General features: G+C 44.8%; 2 protein-coding genes across 6 annotated transcripts in view; both read right to left on the reverse strand.

Moving 5' to 3' along the window:
- The window catches only part of FYB1 (FYN binding protein 1), a 182,310-nt gene extending 172,352 nt beyond the window's left edge, over window positions 1-9,958 (reverse strand). Inside the window, exon 1 of one of the 5 annotated variants that reach the window (XM_008262140.5) lies at window positions 9,836-9,958. In XM_008262140.5, coding sequence (XP_008260362.3) covers window positions 9,836-9,838 — 3 coding nt within the window. In that variant the 5' untranslated portion in view covers window positions 9,839-9,958. Of the gene's footprint in view, window positions 1-508; window positions 673-1,397; window positions 2,071-9,835 lie in introns of those variants that run through there. The other 4 variants (XM_070056664.2, XM_008262138.5, XM_051853802.3 and 1 more) reach the window with 4 other exon arrangements.
- Window positions 1-15,149, reverse strand: part of C9 (complement C9) — a 222,970-nt gene that overhangs the window by 136,714 nt on the left and 71,107 nt on the right. The gene's annotated exons all lie outside the window — the stretch shown is intronic.

The following is a 15,149-nucleotide window of genomic DNA, read 5'->3' on the forward strand; positions in this document are numbered from 1 at the left end:
CTAAGCTAGTAATACCCACAGACAGACATATGGGGAGACTGGTTGACATTTAAACTTTCTGTCCACATCTTATAAAGAATTTCAAGCACATAGAAAAGTTAAAGTAGAAGCTGCAAATGAACGCTGGCATCCTCGCACTGAGATTCCACACTTGTTAGCTTTCCCTCTGCTTGCTTTTACCTTATCACCTGTATCCAATTACTCGTTTTTTGGATGCGTTTCAAAGTAAGTTACAGACATCCAGTTCAAATTTTAACCACCTCGGCGCTCCCCCTCAGAGTGAAGCAATTACATCAGACCTCATTTCCCATACCTACACGGTGTATGTCACACAGACTCAAAACTGGCTGCCTATCAGAACACAAAGCTTTCCAAACCTTACTCTGACTCTATGGACACATTACGGTCTACTTTGTTCAACTTACGGATGATTAAAGCAGGAAACGGAAACCACCTGGGAGCGGGCAAATGCCAGCAGTGAAGACATCCACACTGCACAGTGGAATACCTGAATAGGATTCCCCGCTGTGGCTCCCAACTCGGACTCCACTGCAATGCAGACCCTGGGAGGCAGCCGTGACGACTCAAGTAATTGGGTTCCTGCCACTCCCATGAGAGCCTGGATTTTGTTAATAGTTCCTGACTTACGCGGCCCAGCCCCAGTCATTGTAGATGTTTGGGGAATGAAGCAGTGGGTGGGAACTCATTCTCTCCACCCCCCGCCCCCCCCAACAAATAAAAAACGCAGGATATTTATAAAGTAACAAAACAAAGAAAGGGGAACCATCTTCTCTGGAGTCACCAACTCCAAAATTTTCAGGAACTAAAAAGGTAACATACAAAGCGGGCTTGTGTAAGCTAATTGGGCAGATCTGGTGAGGGAGGTGACCCAGCCTCAGTATGGGGAGGCAGCCAGGAGAAGCGGAGCTACGCAGAGAACCCAAGAAAGCCGAGTTTACCACCGAGACAAGGCTTCTACAACTCATCCTGCCAGCTCCAAGGAGCCCTGTATTTTATCCAGCATCTCTCCTTTTGTCTCCACTGTGGGTCTAGGGCCCTTAAAGGAACACATTTGTTACAATAACTAACATTGTGCCATATTAAAATCTTTCTTTAATTACAAGTATTTATGAATGCAGTATTTGTAGCCATTCAGTTAAATCCACAACAGCAGAAACACACACACAGATATTACAAATGCAAAGATAGGTTAGGGTTCTAGCTTTTGCAAGATCTTTGCCCAGGAAAGCATTATTCTGTCACCTCTGGGTTGACTTCATGTCTGTAATGAACTCAGAAGAGAAAGCGATTTTCCCACTGAACGAAGGGTAGGTCTGGCATCACTTCTGAGGAATGTGCTGGCGTGTGAGGCTTACAAATTAAATAGAAGGACTTACCATGTGGAAGGGTAGGCTAGTGAGAAATGGGGATGTAGAAGAGGCAGGACGTATGATATACTGAGTATGGTTTTCCATGCCTAATTAGCCATCAAACACGGTTGTTCTGCGGCTTTCTGAGAACCGCTCCCTTCTCTTTTTGCACAGTTATCCAGCTCTCGGGTTAGCTAACTTTCACATCTGAGAATCGAAACCACCTGCACTAGGCATGCTCACTGGCTACAGGTGGACTTTGCTTAGAAATCAGAAGTTACAACAATTCCACCCTTACAGTCTTTTCTTTGTTTGCTTGATAATTAACAGTTTGGAAACTCCCTACCTCCCCCTCGCCCACCCCCAGGTGGCTAATTTGAACAGTGTATACTCATATGTCATCGCTATTGTGTTGGCTAGCTATGTTCTGCTATTAAAAAAAGAAAAAAAACCTCCACCCAGTCCTGAAATGCAGTCTCATGCAGTTGTGGGTATGAGTGATAAAATTAGTTTCTCTTGGATGAATGTCTTCTTGTGATAAACTCAACTGCTTTTCTTTCAAAGTTGTGGTGAATAAAACTACTAGTACTCTTTTAGACTATGTCCATACATTGACAAATCAAAATGTATTCATGTTAAATTAAGCCTTCCAAATGTCTATCAAAGTGTTTTTTTCTTACCAGATTCTGCTCAAATTCTTTCATCTAAATGTCATAAATCAAACTCAGCAATTGTTTCTTTCAACTCCACTTCTTTTCATCTCTGCCATGAGTTCCATAAATGTTGGGTTTATTGTTGGCTTATCAATTTTGTAGTTCAAATTTTAGTACAAAATAGTGGTTCTAAGCTCTGGTTTTACAGCTGCAGCCTTTTAAAAAGGGCACATAGTAAAATTCTGAGAATTTTTATAAAGAAAAATTCAATTTTAAAATGTTTTAAAGAACAAATATCATTGAGGGGGGAAGGGAATGGATTTTATAAAGCAAAAAGTCCCAATATGCAAAAGAAAAGGAAACATTTTTCAAATACATTTTTAATAGTCTCCTTCCCAAAACAATGATTTTGACTTGGGTATGTTTTGCAGGTTTTATTGATTAAACAAGTATTTTAGAATAATTTTGTATAACTCTTGCTGTTTGACAGGTATTATTCTGAAGACAGTCACATATAAACACATACGATTCTTTTAATAGCCTTACTAGGTAGGGATTGTGATTGATCCCTTTATACTCAAGGGGAAGTAGAGGCACAGGGAACATAAATTGTTCAAAGTCACATACTGATAATGAGCAGAACAGAGATTCACATCCAGGAAATCTAGCTCCAGAACAGCTCATTTTCTTCACTAAAAGTTAACCAATTTCTACTTAGAATTCCAGAAACACTGGCATGAGTGATGATCAAAATGGACTGAACAGTAAATGAATAACTAAAGCAAACTCTGGATGTTTGCATCATTTGCAGAGTAAACCTTCCCCCCCACCAAAAAAAGAAACCACCAGTACTTGAGTCACCAAACCAGCTTAATCAGAATCTCTCTGGGGGTGCGGTTTAAACAGTTATGTGTTTTAAAATCCAAAAGGTAGTTCCAGTTGTGGAACTTATCTTTAGATCAGTTTTAATATAGGAGATCACAAACTTTAGCATGGATCAGAATCATTTGGAGAGCTTGTTAATAGACAGGTGACTGAAAAAAAAAATAGATAGGTGACTAGCCCCAACCCCATACTTTATTTATTCAAGAGGTATGGGGGAGTACCCAAGAAAAATCTAATAAAGTTCCCAGGTGGTGTTTATATTGCTGGTTTAAAGAGCACTCTTTGAGAGCCAGTGTTTTAATAGGCTGGGCTGGGGTGAAGTGTGGTGATGGAGACCTGGAAGGAACTGGATTAATTTTTCCAGTATCTCATTAATCCCAGTGCAGGAACATTTGTCCTACTTTGTTGATTTATGCAAAAGGACTGATCAACAATGAAGGGAGGAAAGAGAGAGGACAGATAGGAAACCAAAGGGAAGTGAGGGAAAATAGATAAAGAAGAAGAATCAATTCCTGGTTGGTCAGTGAAGGTTTTTGGCCTTCTCAAGGACTCCACTACACATTGGTGATAGATTGAATGTAAAATGAGAAGAATTTAAAGATAGTTACACTAAGAAAATCCTTTTATACCACAAAGAGAACAGAAACAAAAGGCAATGAGTGGGACTGGATGATGGCAGAGACAACCATGGGTTCAGAGTATGGAAAAGTGGTTAGTTCAGCTCCTACAGGTTAACTTGGAAACCAGAGCCTGGGTCACTCTCTGCAACATAGGGCAGGGGGAGACGTATAATTTCCCTCCTGAGTGCCATGAAAGGAGACTGAAATGAACTGGTCCTAGGTTACACAGGGGTAGACCAGTGGTTCTCAGGTGTGTCTGTAGGGGGTGGACTGGGAGAGATCTTTCCCCCTCCCATACCACCGTATTATGATTTTCATTTTATATCTGCAAATGCTGAGAGTTGTCACAATGGGGGTGGACTAGGGTAGTGATAACTGACATATTTGTTAGAGACCAGAGATGCTGCTAAACATCTAAAACGTACAGGTGTCGGGGTTAGGAAAGCCTATATCAAACAGCCTGAGCCAAGGCCTAGGCCAAGATGTCACTCAATTTAGTAATGAATATGGTAATTTCTAATATTGTGAGCCTGGATCACTCAGCTGTCAGTACAGACCTGGTTCTAAGCTGGAGGCCTGAAAGAGGAGTAGAGATATGCACAGTATCCAAGAGAGTGAATGAAGGCAGGTATAAAGAGAAAACTAACCAAACAATCAGCAGCACCTTCTCAAATTTTATCTACCACACAAAATACCAAAATCGAGTTCCTGGCTCCACCTTCCCATCAGTGCAGACCCTGGGAGGCAGAGGTGAAGGCTGCAGTAACTGGGTTCCCACAACATATGTGGAAGACCTGCACTGAGTTCCTAGCTCTTGATTTTGGTCCCATCCCAGTCATAACCATTGTGGGCATCTGGGGAGTGAAGCAGCAGATGTAAGCTCTGTCTGTTTCTCTGCCTCTCAAATAAATAGAAAAAACTTTTGCATGTCAACAGATCAATAAAAATCATGGGGGAAAGACTGAGACTTTTATCTAATAGGAACTCTAGACAAAATAGGATGGAGGAAATGGTTATCCTTTTTGAAGAGATAATGGCTGAAATCTTAGGAATTGAAGAAAGGCATTGAGTTTTAGATCAGAGGTTGGCTACTAAGGCCTGTGAGAGAAAATCTAGCCTGCTAATTATTATTATTATTTTTTGACAGGCAGAGTGGACAGTGAGAGAGAGAGAGACAGAGAGAAAGGTCTTCCTTTGCTGTTGGTTCACCCTCCAATGGCTGCCGCAGCCAGCATGCTGCGGCCAGCGCGCTGTGTCGATCCGAAGGCAGGAGCCAGGTACTTATCCTGGTCTCCCATGGGGTGCAGGGCCCAAGCACTTGGGCCATCCTCCACTGCACTCCCTGGCCACAGCAGAGAGCTGGCCTGGAAGAGGGGCAACCGGGACAGAATCTGGCGCCCCGACTGGGACTAGAACCCAGTGTGCTGGTGCGCAAGGCGGAGGATTAGCCTAGTGAGCCACGGCGCCAGCCCCTGCTAATTATTTTTATAAAGTTTTATTGAAGTACAGTCATGCTATTTGCTCACACACTCTCTATAGCTGCTCTCACACTACAGTTGAACAGCTGAATCACTGCAACTGACACCATGGGGCTGGCAAAGCCTAGACTATTGACCATCTGGCTGAAAAGAGAAAACATTTAAAGATCCCTGATTTACATAGATACTTGGAGTAATAAGCAGGATTAATAAAAATAAATTCACTTGTCTATGAAGCATAGCCAAGTTGTAGAACATAAAGAAATAACTTAAGGAGAATGGCAGAACTTCACTCATGAGCAGTGACAATTAGACTTGAAAACACATTTATATTAGTACAGTAAAAGTCAGAAGTCAAAGCAGTAAGTCTATAAAAGGTTGGGGAATAGTAACTATCAACTTAGAATATTTGTACTCAGCTCAATTTCAGGGTCAAAATGAAGTTTTTAGTCACGTAATGGCAACTCTCATGCAAGGCAGGTGAGAGGGAAATTGCTGCAATGACTTTCAAAGACAATTTGCTAACATTCAATACACTTGAAGTTTCCCATGCTCTATGGGAAAGATTTGTCCCAGACTGTTTGAAATATAAAACAATGGCAACAAACTAAACATTGGAGAAGAGATGAATAAATTGCAATAGAATTACACAGTAATTCAATAGATTGAACCAGGGCTACCTATATAGAGATGGAAAAGTATTGAAAACAGCAGTCATCTACAACCAACTTATATTTGACCGAGGAACTGAAACCAATCCCTGGAGCAAGGACAGTCTCTACAACAAATGGTGCTGGGAAAACTGGATTTCCACATGCAGAAGTATGAAGCAGGACCACTACCTAACACCTCACACAAAAGTCCACTCAACATGGATTAAAGATCTAAATCTATGACCTGACACCATCAAATTATTAGAGAACATTGGGGAAACCCTGCAAGACATTGGCACAGGCAAAGAGTTCTTTGAAAAAACCCCAGAGGCACAGACAATCAAAGCCAAAATGGACAAATGGGATTACATCAAATTGAGAATCTTCTGTACTGCAAAAGAAACACTCAGTTAAGCGGCAACCAATGGAATGAGAGAAATTATTTGCAAACTCTGCAACTGATAAAGGATTAATAACCAGAATCTACAAAGAGGTCAAGAAACTCCACAACAACAAAATAGACAACCCAGTTAAGAGATGGGCAAAGGAATTGATCAGGCATTTTTAAAAGAGGAAATCCAGGCTGGCACCGTGGCTCAACAGGCTAATCATCTGCCTTGTGGCGCTGGCACACCGGGTTCTAGTCCTGGTTGGGGCGTCGGATTCTGTCCCGGTTGCCCCTCTTCCAGGCCAGCTCTCTGCTGTGGCCCGGGAGTGCAGTGGAGGATGGCCCAAGTGCTTGGGCCCTGCACCCCATGGGAGACCAGGAGAAGCACCTAGCTCCTGGCTTCGGATCAGCGTGGTGCGCCGGCTGCGGCGGCCATTGGAGGGTGAACCAACGGCAAAGGAAGACCTTTCTCTCTGTCTCTCTCTCTCACTGTCCACTCTGCCTGTCAAAAAAAAATAATAAATAAATAAAAAAAGAGTTAATCCAAATGGCCAAGAGACACATGAAAATATGCGCAGGATCACTAGCTGTCAGGGAAATGCAAATCAAAACCACAATGAGATTTCACCTCACTCCAGTTAGAATGGCTTTCACACAGAAATCAACAAACAGCACATGCTGGTGAGTGTGGGGGAAAATGTACACTAGTCCACTGTTGGTGGGAACATAGACTGGTATAAAGCCTCTGTGGAAGACAGCATGGAGACTCAGAAATCTGAATACAGACCTGCCATATGACCCAGCCAACCACTGCTGGGAGTTTACCCAAGAGAAATGAAATCAGCAAGTAAAAGAGTTATCTGTACCCCCGTGTTTATTGCAGTATAATTCACAATAGCTAAGACAGAATCAACCTAAATGCCCATCAACTGAAGACTGGATAAAGAAATGTACTCTGGAGATGGCGCTGTGGCTCAAGGAGTTAATGCCCTGGCCTGAAGCACCAGCATCCCATACGGGCGCCGGTTTGAGACCCGGCTGCTCTACTTCCAACCCAGCTCTCTGGTATGGCCTGGGAAAGCCATAGTGCTTGGGCCTCTGCCCTCGCGTGGGAGACCCAGAAGAAGCTCCTGGCTCCTGGCTCCGGATCAGTGCAGTTTTGGCTGTTGCGGCCAATTGGGGAGTGAACCATTTGATGGGAGACCTCTCTCTCTCTCTGCCTCTCTCTGTGTAACTCTTTCAAATAAATAAGTAAATCTTAAAAAAAAATGTACTCTATTAAATAATACACAGTGGTTAAAAAAAAATGAAATCCAGTTGTTTGCAACGAAATGGATGAATCTGGAAAACATCAGACTTGTGGGAGGCAGAATTCGTCTCCTGCGGAAGGCGAAGCCCGCCTCCCATAATACGGCGCTGATAAGGAGTAACCAGCTTTTACACAGCTGATTCATCTTGACTACTAGAAGCCGCAGGAGCCGATTCATCCTCTCAATAGAAGAGAACGGCATGCTCGACACGTGGACAGGCGGAGCAAGGATTGGTGGAGAGGACTATAAAGGAGAAGAGAGCCGGCACGCTGGGGTGGGTTGGTTGGAGAGTTCGCGGGGAAGTTCGTTGCTTCGTTCTTTCTCATGTCTCTCTACTCATTCTTGCTTTGGGGGTTTGCTGTTTGCTTATTCTTACTTTACTATAGAAAAGACTTGTAAAAAAGGGAACAACAAGCATCCGGTCCGGTGCGGCTCCTCCCCGTGCGGAGGAGCAGCAAGACTTAGTGAAAAAAGCCAGTCCCAAAGGGACAAATACATGTTTTACAATCATTACGGTCAAGCTGTCTTCTAAGAATACTGGACAGGAAGACCTAGTGTGGAAACCCAGGGAAGACTTAAAGTCACACTCCTGTGGCCACTGCCTGCCTTCCTCTACAGAGGGGGCTGCAGGCAGCTCCCTGCTCTACCACCTTCCCCCCCCACAGTGCACTCCCCTCCTCTGTGACTTACTGCTCCGACCCATCTCCCTTCCTCCTCCCTCTCTCCCCTGTGAAGGATCACTCTCTCACCTCGCTTTCCCCGTCCTGGCTCAAAGACCTTCCAGCCAGCACCCACAGGGCTGAGCCCTTAGTCCCCCTTCTCACGTCTGCCCATCACGCCCACCTGCCACGTGAGCATGCCAAGGAGCCATGTGCCAGCCCTCTTTTTACTGGAGGCCAGAAGAGAGCAATCTTCTCCATAGGAAGAGAAGGGCCCACATGTTTCTCGTCTTCTGATTGTTAGCTAGAGAGCGGAGATGGGGTGATACGGTGAATTGGCTCTCCTTTAGGCCCTGGGAGCGGGAGAAGTCCACATGCTTTGCTTAGGAGCCATTTTTTTTTTCTAACAAATAATGAGAAACTAGGGAGCAGACTATTAGTGCTTTAGTTCAGCTGCCCTATAGCATAAACAACTTTTATGGTACAGCTGCAAACCACTATCTTAAGTGTGCTCCAAGAAATAGCTTTTAATTAACTTAAGGAGCACAACCTGTCCCTAAGGTTTGGGCCACTTGGATTTGGTTTATTTCTATTAACTAAAAGAATAAAATGCACCTTTTCAAACAACCAAACTGCTTTTGTAAAACCTACTCTGTTATCAAAATGACATCGTCCGCAATGTTGCCTCGCGTACGTCCCTGGAATCCTCTGGGATCCCAGTTGCTCATAACAAAGTGTGGCTACGTGAGCGCCCTTCAACAAGCTCATGGAAAATGGAGTTAAGAGGTAGGTTTATTTTGGTGTTAAGACACTTGGAAATCCATGCATGGTTTTGTCATAATGTGCATTTTCCATGAACTTTTTGCAGACCTCCGTGTCGCTCCCCCTCTTCGTGGAGGAGCAACACAGGACCCTGCGCTGTTCTTTCGTCTGCTCGGCCCTCCCCGGGTTTGCTGCTGGTTCTTCCCGGGTTGGCTACTATCCCTTCCACCTCCGTGGAAGGGCAGTTCCCCCTGGCCACATTCCCCACTTCCGCAGGGGAGCGGCACACTGCCGGCCGGGTCTCTCGGGGGCTGCACGGGTGTTCCCCTTAGATGTTCCCCATAGATGTTCCTCATGCATGCCGTCTCTCTCCTCCTTTATAGTCCTCCTCCGCCAATCCCAACTCGGCTGCCCACACGCCGAGTACGCTGCTCTCCTCCAATCAGGAGCAAGTCCTACAGTTTATTAGTTGAACTGGAGGCAGCTGTGCAGAAGCTGTTTACTTCTCTCCCAGCGCCATATTGTAGGAGAGCAGATGCATAGAATAAGTCTTAATTCCAGTAACAGTCTAGTCCGAGCTGCTCCCCACAGAGGAGAGCAGATGCATAGAATAAGTCTTAATTCCAGTAACTTAGTCTAGTCCGAGCTGCTCCCCACACCTCCGGTGTGCCTGGCTTTCAAAAACTTTCTGAGCAAAGTAAGCTCATCTTCTCACTGCGTTTTCCACAAGCTTGGCAAAGTCTCCTCGTCTGCCACGCAGCTCTCTCAAGAGAGAGAGGCAAAACACACCACTTTGTTTTCTGCGAGGCACAGCTCTTCCTCTATTTTGAAGGCTAGAATCACAAAAGGGAACTCCTGAAGCCGCTGTCTCGCAGCGAGTATAATAAAGCTTCAGCAACTTCCCGAGCGCACGGAACAACGACGAGACAGGAACAGGCAAAAATTCCAAAGGCTCGGAGGACCCGGTTGGGAAGCACCCCACACCTCCCTGCGCCACGCAGAAAACATCAGCACAAATCGCCTGGAAAGCAGCGAGAGTCGTAAAATTCTCACTCACCATTCTTCCTGAGCAGAGTCACTCCGCCTGGCACCCGTGACCCTGAAGATGCTGTGTCTCGTTCAGTGAGTGTGCAAGTGAGCTCTGCAGGGTGTACTTCCTTTTCTGAACTGTGTGGTCTACCCAGGCTTCACACATCAATATGTTCGGCTGCATTTGCATGTTATCTCAGCCCTCAGAGCATTTGTGTAATGGGCCAGGTTTATCTTGTTACCCTTTAGTAATATGAGAACAAGGATACCTGAAGCTTAGAAGTCAGAGATTGATGCAAAATTTAAGTGCCTGCGTATTAAGTTTTATATATATTAACCTGTTTTATGTACAATCTGTATTGGGAGATATGTCTGCCTGTCCCTCTCTCTCTCTCTCTGAAGGTCCTACATTACAATGTTAATGGCATTGACTTGGGGGGAGGTAATATCACAAGTATTCTTATTTTATACATTACTAAGTTTTTCATTTTGAATATATAGCACTTGTGTAAAAATCTAACTCAAATTTTAAAAAGACCCAAGGATCGTGATAATTTTAATCAAAAACTTCAAATGTGGGGCTGGTGCTGTGGCACAGGTTAATCCTCTTTCTGCGGTGCCGGCATCCCATATGGGCGCCAGTTCTAGTCCTGGCTGCTCCTCTTCCAGTCCAGCTCTCTGCTGTGGCCTGGGAAAGCAGTGGAAGATGGCCCATGTCCTTGGGCCCCTGCACCCACATGGGAGACTGGGAGGAGGCTCCTGGCTCCTGGCTTCAGATTGGAGCACCTCTGGCTGTTGCGGCCATTTGGGGAGTGAACCAACAGAAGGAAGACCTTTCTCTCGGTCTCTCCCTCTCACTGTCTGTAATTCTGCCTCTCAAATCTTAAAAAAAAAAAAAAAAAACCTTCAAATATAATTAAATCCATATTGCCAATATTGAGAAGGTAGAGATACAAGTTTATCATAGGATGTCATTCATTGCATTCAGGAAATAAATTACATGTTGATATAAGTTCATTTGTCAATTTTGGGTAACATTTTTAACATCCACTGCCTCAGTCTTTCAGGCTGTTGAAATGGGTATTTTTGAGTGGAAGGAGCATTGTTCCATCCTGAGTCACACTCCACAGCCTTCCCGCTCTGCCTCTCTGAATACTGATGCTGAATTTAGCTCTTTGACTTTGAATATTTAGTGGGCACTAACGTAAATTCAAGGGCAGATCATTTTTATTTCCTAAAGAGAACTGATTCTTCAACTTGGTGTCCAACTTTCTTGATCTTGTTTTAAGCAGCATTCACACTTAGTTTAGCAATGCCTAATTTTTTCACCTAATATTGAGCTAATATTAAATTACTACCATGTCCATACACAATCCTTTTAAAAAAGGATGTTCTCTTGGGGGCCCTGCGATGTGGTGCAGCAGATAAAGCAGCCGCCTGTGACACTGGCATCCCATTAGAGCACCAGTTCAAGTCTCAGCTGCTCCACTTCCAATCAAGGTCCCTGCAAATGCACTTGGAAAAGCAATGGAAGATGGTCTAAGTCCTTGGGCCCCTGCTACCCATGTGGGAGACCCGGATGAAGCTTCTGGCTCTTTGGCATGGTACAGCACTGGCTGCTGTGACCGTCTGGGAAGTGAATTGGTGGATGGAAAATGTTTTTCCTCCTCTTTCTGAAACTCTCACCTTGTATATAAATAAAAAGACGACCCCTATTATTTATTCTTTAAAATAATAAAAGGTTTTCAAAAACCAAGGTGTGATTAGAAAGACAGCCACAGCATAATCACTGGGACAAGGCAGAAAGCCAGGGCTAGTTTCCGAGGCAGAAAGGAACCTAAAGGATTTAAATGGTGTTAGAAGCATTTGAGTCACACTCCGAATCCAAGCACCAGTCAGGGATTGTACCTCTGGGACATAATAAATGCTCAGTGAATGGAGGGGGGAGATGAAAGCAAGACAGAAGATTCAGAATGAGGCGCCGCCTTTAGATAGAACACATTTGCCAGAAGATCTTGAAGTGGAGAATGCTTTACTTTAACTAGAAAGCCTTTTGCTACTGTGTGTTATAGCAGAGACTATCACAGTACAGGTGCAGCTTACAGTCAAAAGCAATTGTTCTCCACCTGGCTCAACTAGCAAGCTTGTGAAAACAATCCCAGCTCCCAGCTTCACACCACACCGTTGAATCAAAATCTCGGGGGTGGAGACCCAGGCATCAGTACTTTTAAAAACTCTCAGGTGCTTGCAAGGGGCATGCACGTTGGAAAATACAGGCCCTGCAAGGAGCACAGCTGATTCATGCTAGCAACAGGGAGAATCGTTCACCAGGCTAACCTTGCCAGTGGAAGTGATCCTGACACTCTGCAACTGTTTCTTGCTAAGTTTGTCAATGTATTTTCACCAGTTTTACATAATAAATGTTTATTCTGGGTCATTCTTTCTCTGTACCAGTACATTGAACAAAAACTACCTGATAAATAGAAATCTAGCACCTGTTCAGTTAACAATGTAGCTATTGTGCAAGCCTCTGGTTAAGTCAGTGTTGAGTTTTAATTCATTCACCTGAATTCCATTTCAGTTCGTGCTTGATTATTAGTGCACGATAGGGTTGCTTGTTACTGAAGTAAATTCAGTCTCTCAAATGCATATCTATACATGTGAATGAAAAATATTTTGGCTAAGGAAAGAGATAAGGGCTGACGCTCCCAACTTTAACTGGTAATCCACTAATGGGTTTTATTTTATTTTTTTTGACAGGCAGAGTGGACAGTGAGAGAGACAGAGATAGGTCTTCCTTATGCTGTTGGTTCACCCTCCAATGGCCGCCGCGGCCAGCGCTGATCTGATGGCAGGAGCCAGGTACTTATCCTGGTCTCCCATGGGGTGCAGGGCCCAAGCACTTGGGCCATCCTCCATTGCACTCCCTGGCCACAGCAGAGAGCTGGCCTGGAAGAGGGGCAACCGGGACAGAATCCGGTGCCCCGACTGGGACTAGAACCCAGTGCGCCGGCCCACTAATGGGTTTTAATTTTTTTGGAGATAACCACTTTACCTTGAAACAAAGAATGTCAAATAGCACATACGTGAGTGTATTTCCTGTGAAGACAATTAAGGGCACAAGTCCCCGAGCAGGAAGACGAAACAGGAAATGCAGCAGAGCTGAGAGACAACACACTGATCGCGTTTTGTAACAGGAACACTGCAATTACTCCTGCCAGTGGAAGAAAGAAGTAGCTCAGAGAATGTGCAAGTGGTTTTAATTCTTCCAATAACTGAGCATATATTCTCTTTTCAGAAATTCTCATTCTAGAAACTTGTTTGTTCCTACAACGGTAAAGTGAGTGCACCTCTCCAGTAGGCACTGCAGATGGTGTCTAGGGGCAGGCAGTGAGGACTGGAGGAAGCCAACAGTTTCTTACATTTACAAGTAGCAAGAGAGCACTTATGAAATGGACGTATACTACTAATTCACATTTAAAAGTATAGCCAGTGTGTCATCTACGAATGTTTTAAAAGAGTATTTAAAATTGTTAGTATAGGGGCCGGTGCCGTGGATCACTTGGTTAATCTTTTGCCTGTGGCGCCAGCATCCCATTTGGGCGCCAGGTTCTAGTCCCGATTGCTCCTCTTCCAGTCCAGCTCTCTGCTGTGGCCTGGGAAGGCAGCGGAGGATGGCCCAAGTGCTTTGGCCCTGCACCCGCTTGGAAGACCAGGAGGAAGCACCTGGCTCCTGGCTTCGGATCGGCGTAGCACCAGCCGTTGCAGCCATTTGAGGGTGAACCAATGGAAGGAAGACCTTTCTCTCTCCTCTCTAACTCTGCCTGTCCAAAAAAATATGTTAGTATAGAAGGTTAGAAATAGTTATAAATGCAGACGATTTCATCCATTTAACCTGAATGGCTATCATTTTAAAGAAAGGAGTGCTTTTCTGCTCAGCGACACTGGCACCAATGGACTTCAAAAAGTTCACGGAAAGGGTGGGCACTGTGGCACAGCCTGCACCGTATTCCACATTGCAAGTGCCTGGCATCCAGTCCCCTCTTCACCACTGACCCAGCTCCCAGCAGACGATGACCAAGAACTTGGGTTCCAGCCACCCAGCTGGGAGACGCAGATGGAGTGCCTGCCTCCTGGCTTTGGCCTGGCCCAGCTCTGGCTGTTGCAGGCATGTGGGCAGTGCAGTGGATGGAAGATCTCTATCCCTCCCTCTTTCTCTGCCACTCTACCCTTCCAACTCAGAAATGAAACTTCAAAATAAAATATTTTTAAAAATTCATGGAAAATGGGATTAAAATATTAAACATCTTTTGAAATTGATATACAGCTTTTTCAAAATGATGCATTTTCTTCAGCTGAAGAACCTTAAAAATCAAACCAAAATGGAGTGACCTAAGCCAATACCATTAAAAACAAGAAGTCACCTTTGCCCCAAATAAAAATTAAAGTTTAAAATTACAGCCCTAAACTTTTTCCCCCAAAGCTAAAATTAGGTGCAGCTATAAAATAAGGGACCCTATGCTTAGCTAGCTGCGACACTTGTGCCTGGCTGTGCTAAGACCTAACCCAGTTTGTATGCCTCCTAATACTCAAATAACGGTGTGGGAAGCGGGACGCCGCTCTCCCACAAGGGGAACAAAGGGAGCGAGAAGTCGTCCCCCTCAGGGTGAACAAGATGGCGCTGGCAGGGAAAGGAACTGCTAAAGAAGTAAACAACAAAATGGCGACAAGGTGCATGCCTCCCGTATGATCTCATAGCTGATTGGATAGAAGACGCATGCCCTTCACATGATCAGCTCGCGGATTGGACTGCTGTGTGCATGGACTCTATAGTGCTTTTGATTGGTCGCTGTGGGTATATAAACCGTGTGGCTTGTACTGGGGGCGCTCTCTGGACTCCCGAGGTCAGGAGACCCGTCTGCGCAGACGCCGAATAAATCCTCTTGCTTTTGCATCAGCTGGTCTGGACTCTGAGTCTCTGGGGTGTGCCTCTCGACGTGTTAGCATCCTCACTCCGAGGGTCTAACACAACCATTTTGAGACCTCCCCTCATATGCATGGATTTCAATTCTTTTGTACCTAAATAAGATTTCCTTCTTATTCCATTTTCATGAGCTTTTTAAGATTGATAATTTAAAAAAAAATTCTTTGAATGCCAGAGTGACAGAGAGAGGGAGAAGCCGGCAAGGAGAGACAGAGAGAGAAGAGAGACAGAGAGAGAAGAGAGAGAGAGACCTTCCATCCTCTGGTTCATTCCCCAAATGACTGCAATGGCCAGGGCTGGCCAAGTCAAACAAGGAGCTAGGAACTCCACCCAGGTCTCCTACATGAGTGGCAGGAGC

This window comes from Oryctolagus cuniculus, chromosome 14 (genome assembly GCF_051225735.1).
Source record: "Oryctolagus cuniculus isolate XC-2025 breed Fujian yellow rabbit chromosome 14, ASM5122573v1, whole genome shotgun sequence".
Lineage (NCBI taxonomy): Eukaryota > Metazoa > Chordata > Mammalia > Lagomorpha > Leporidae > Oryctolagus > Oryctolagus cuniculus.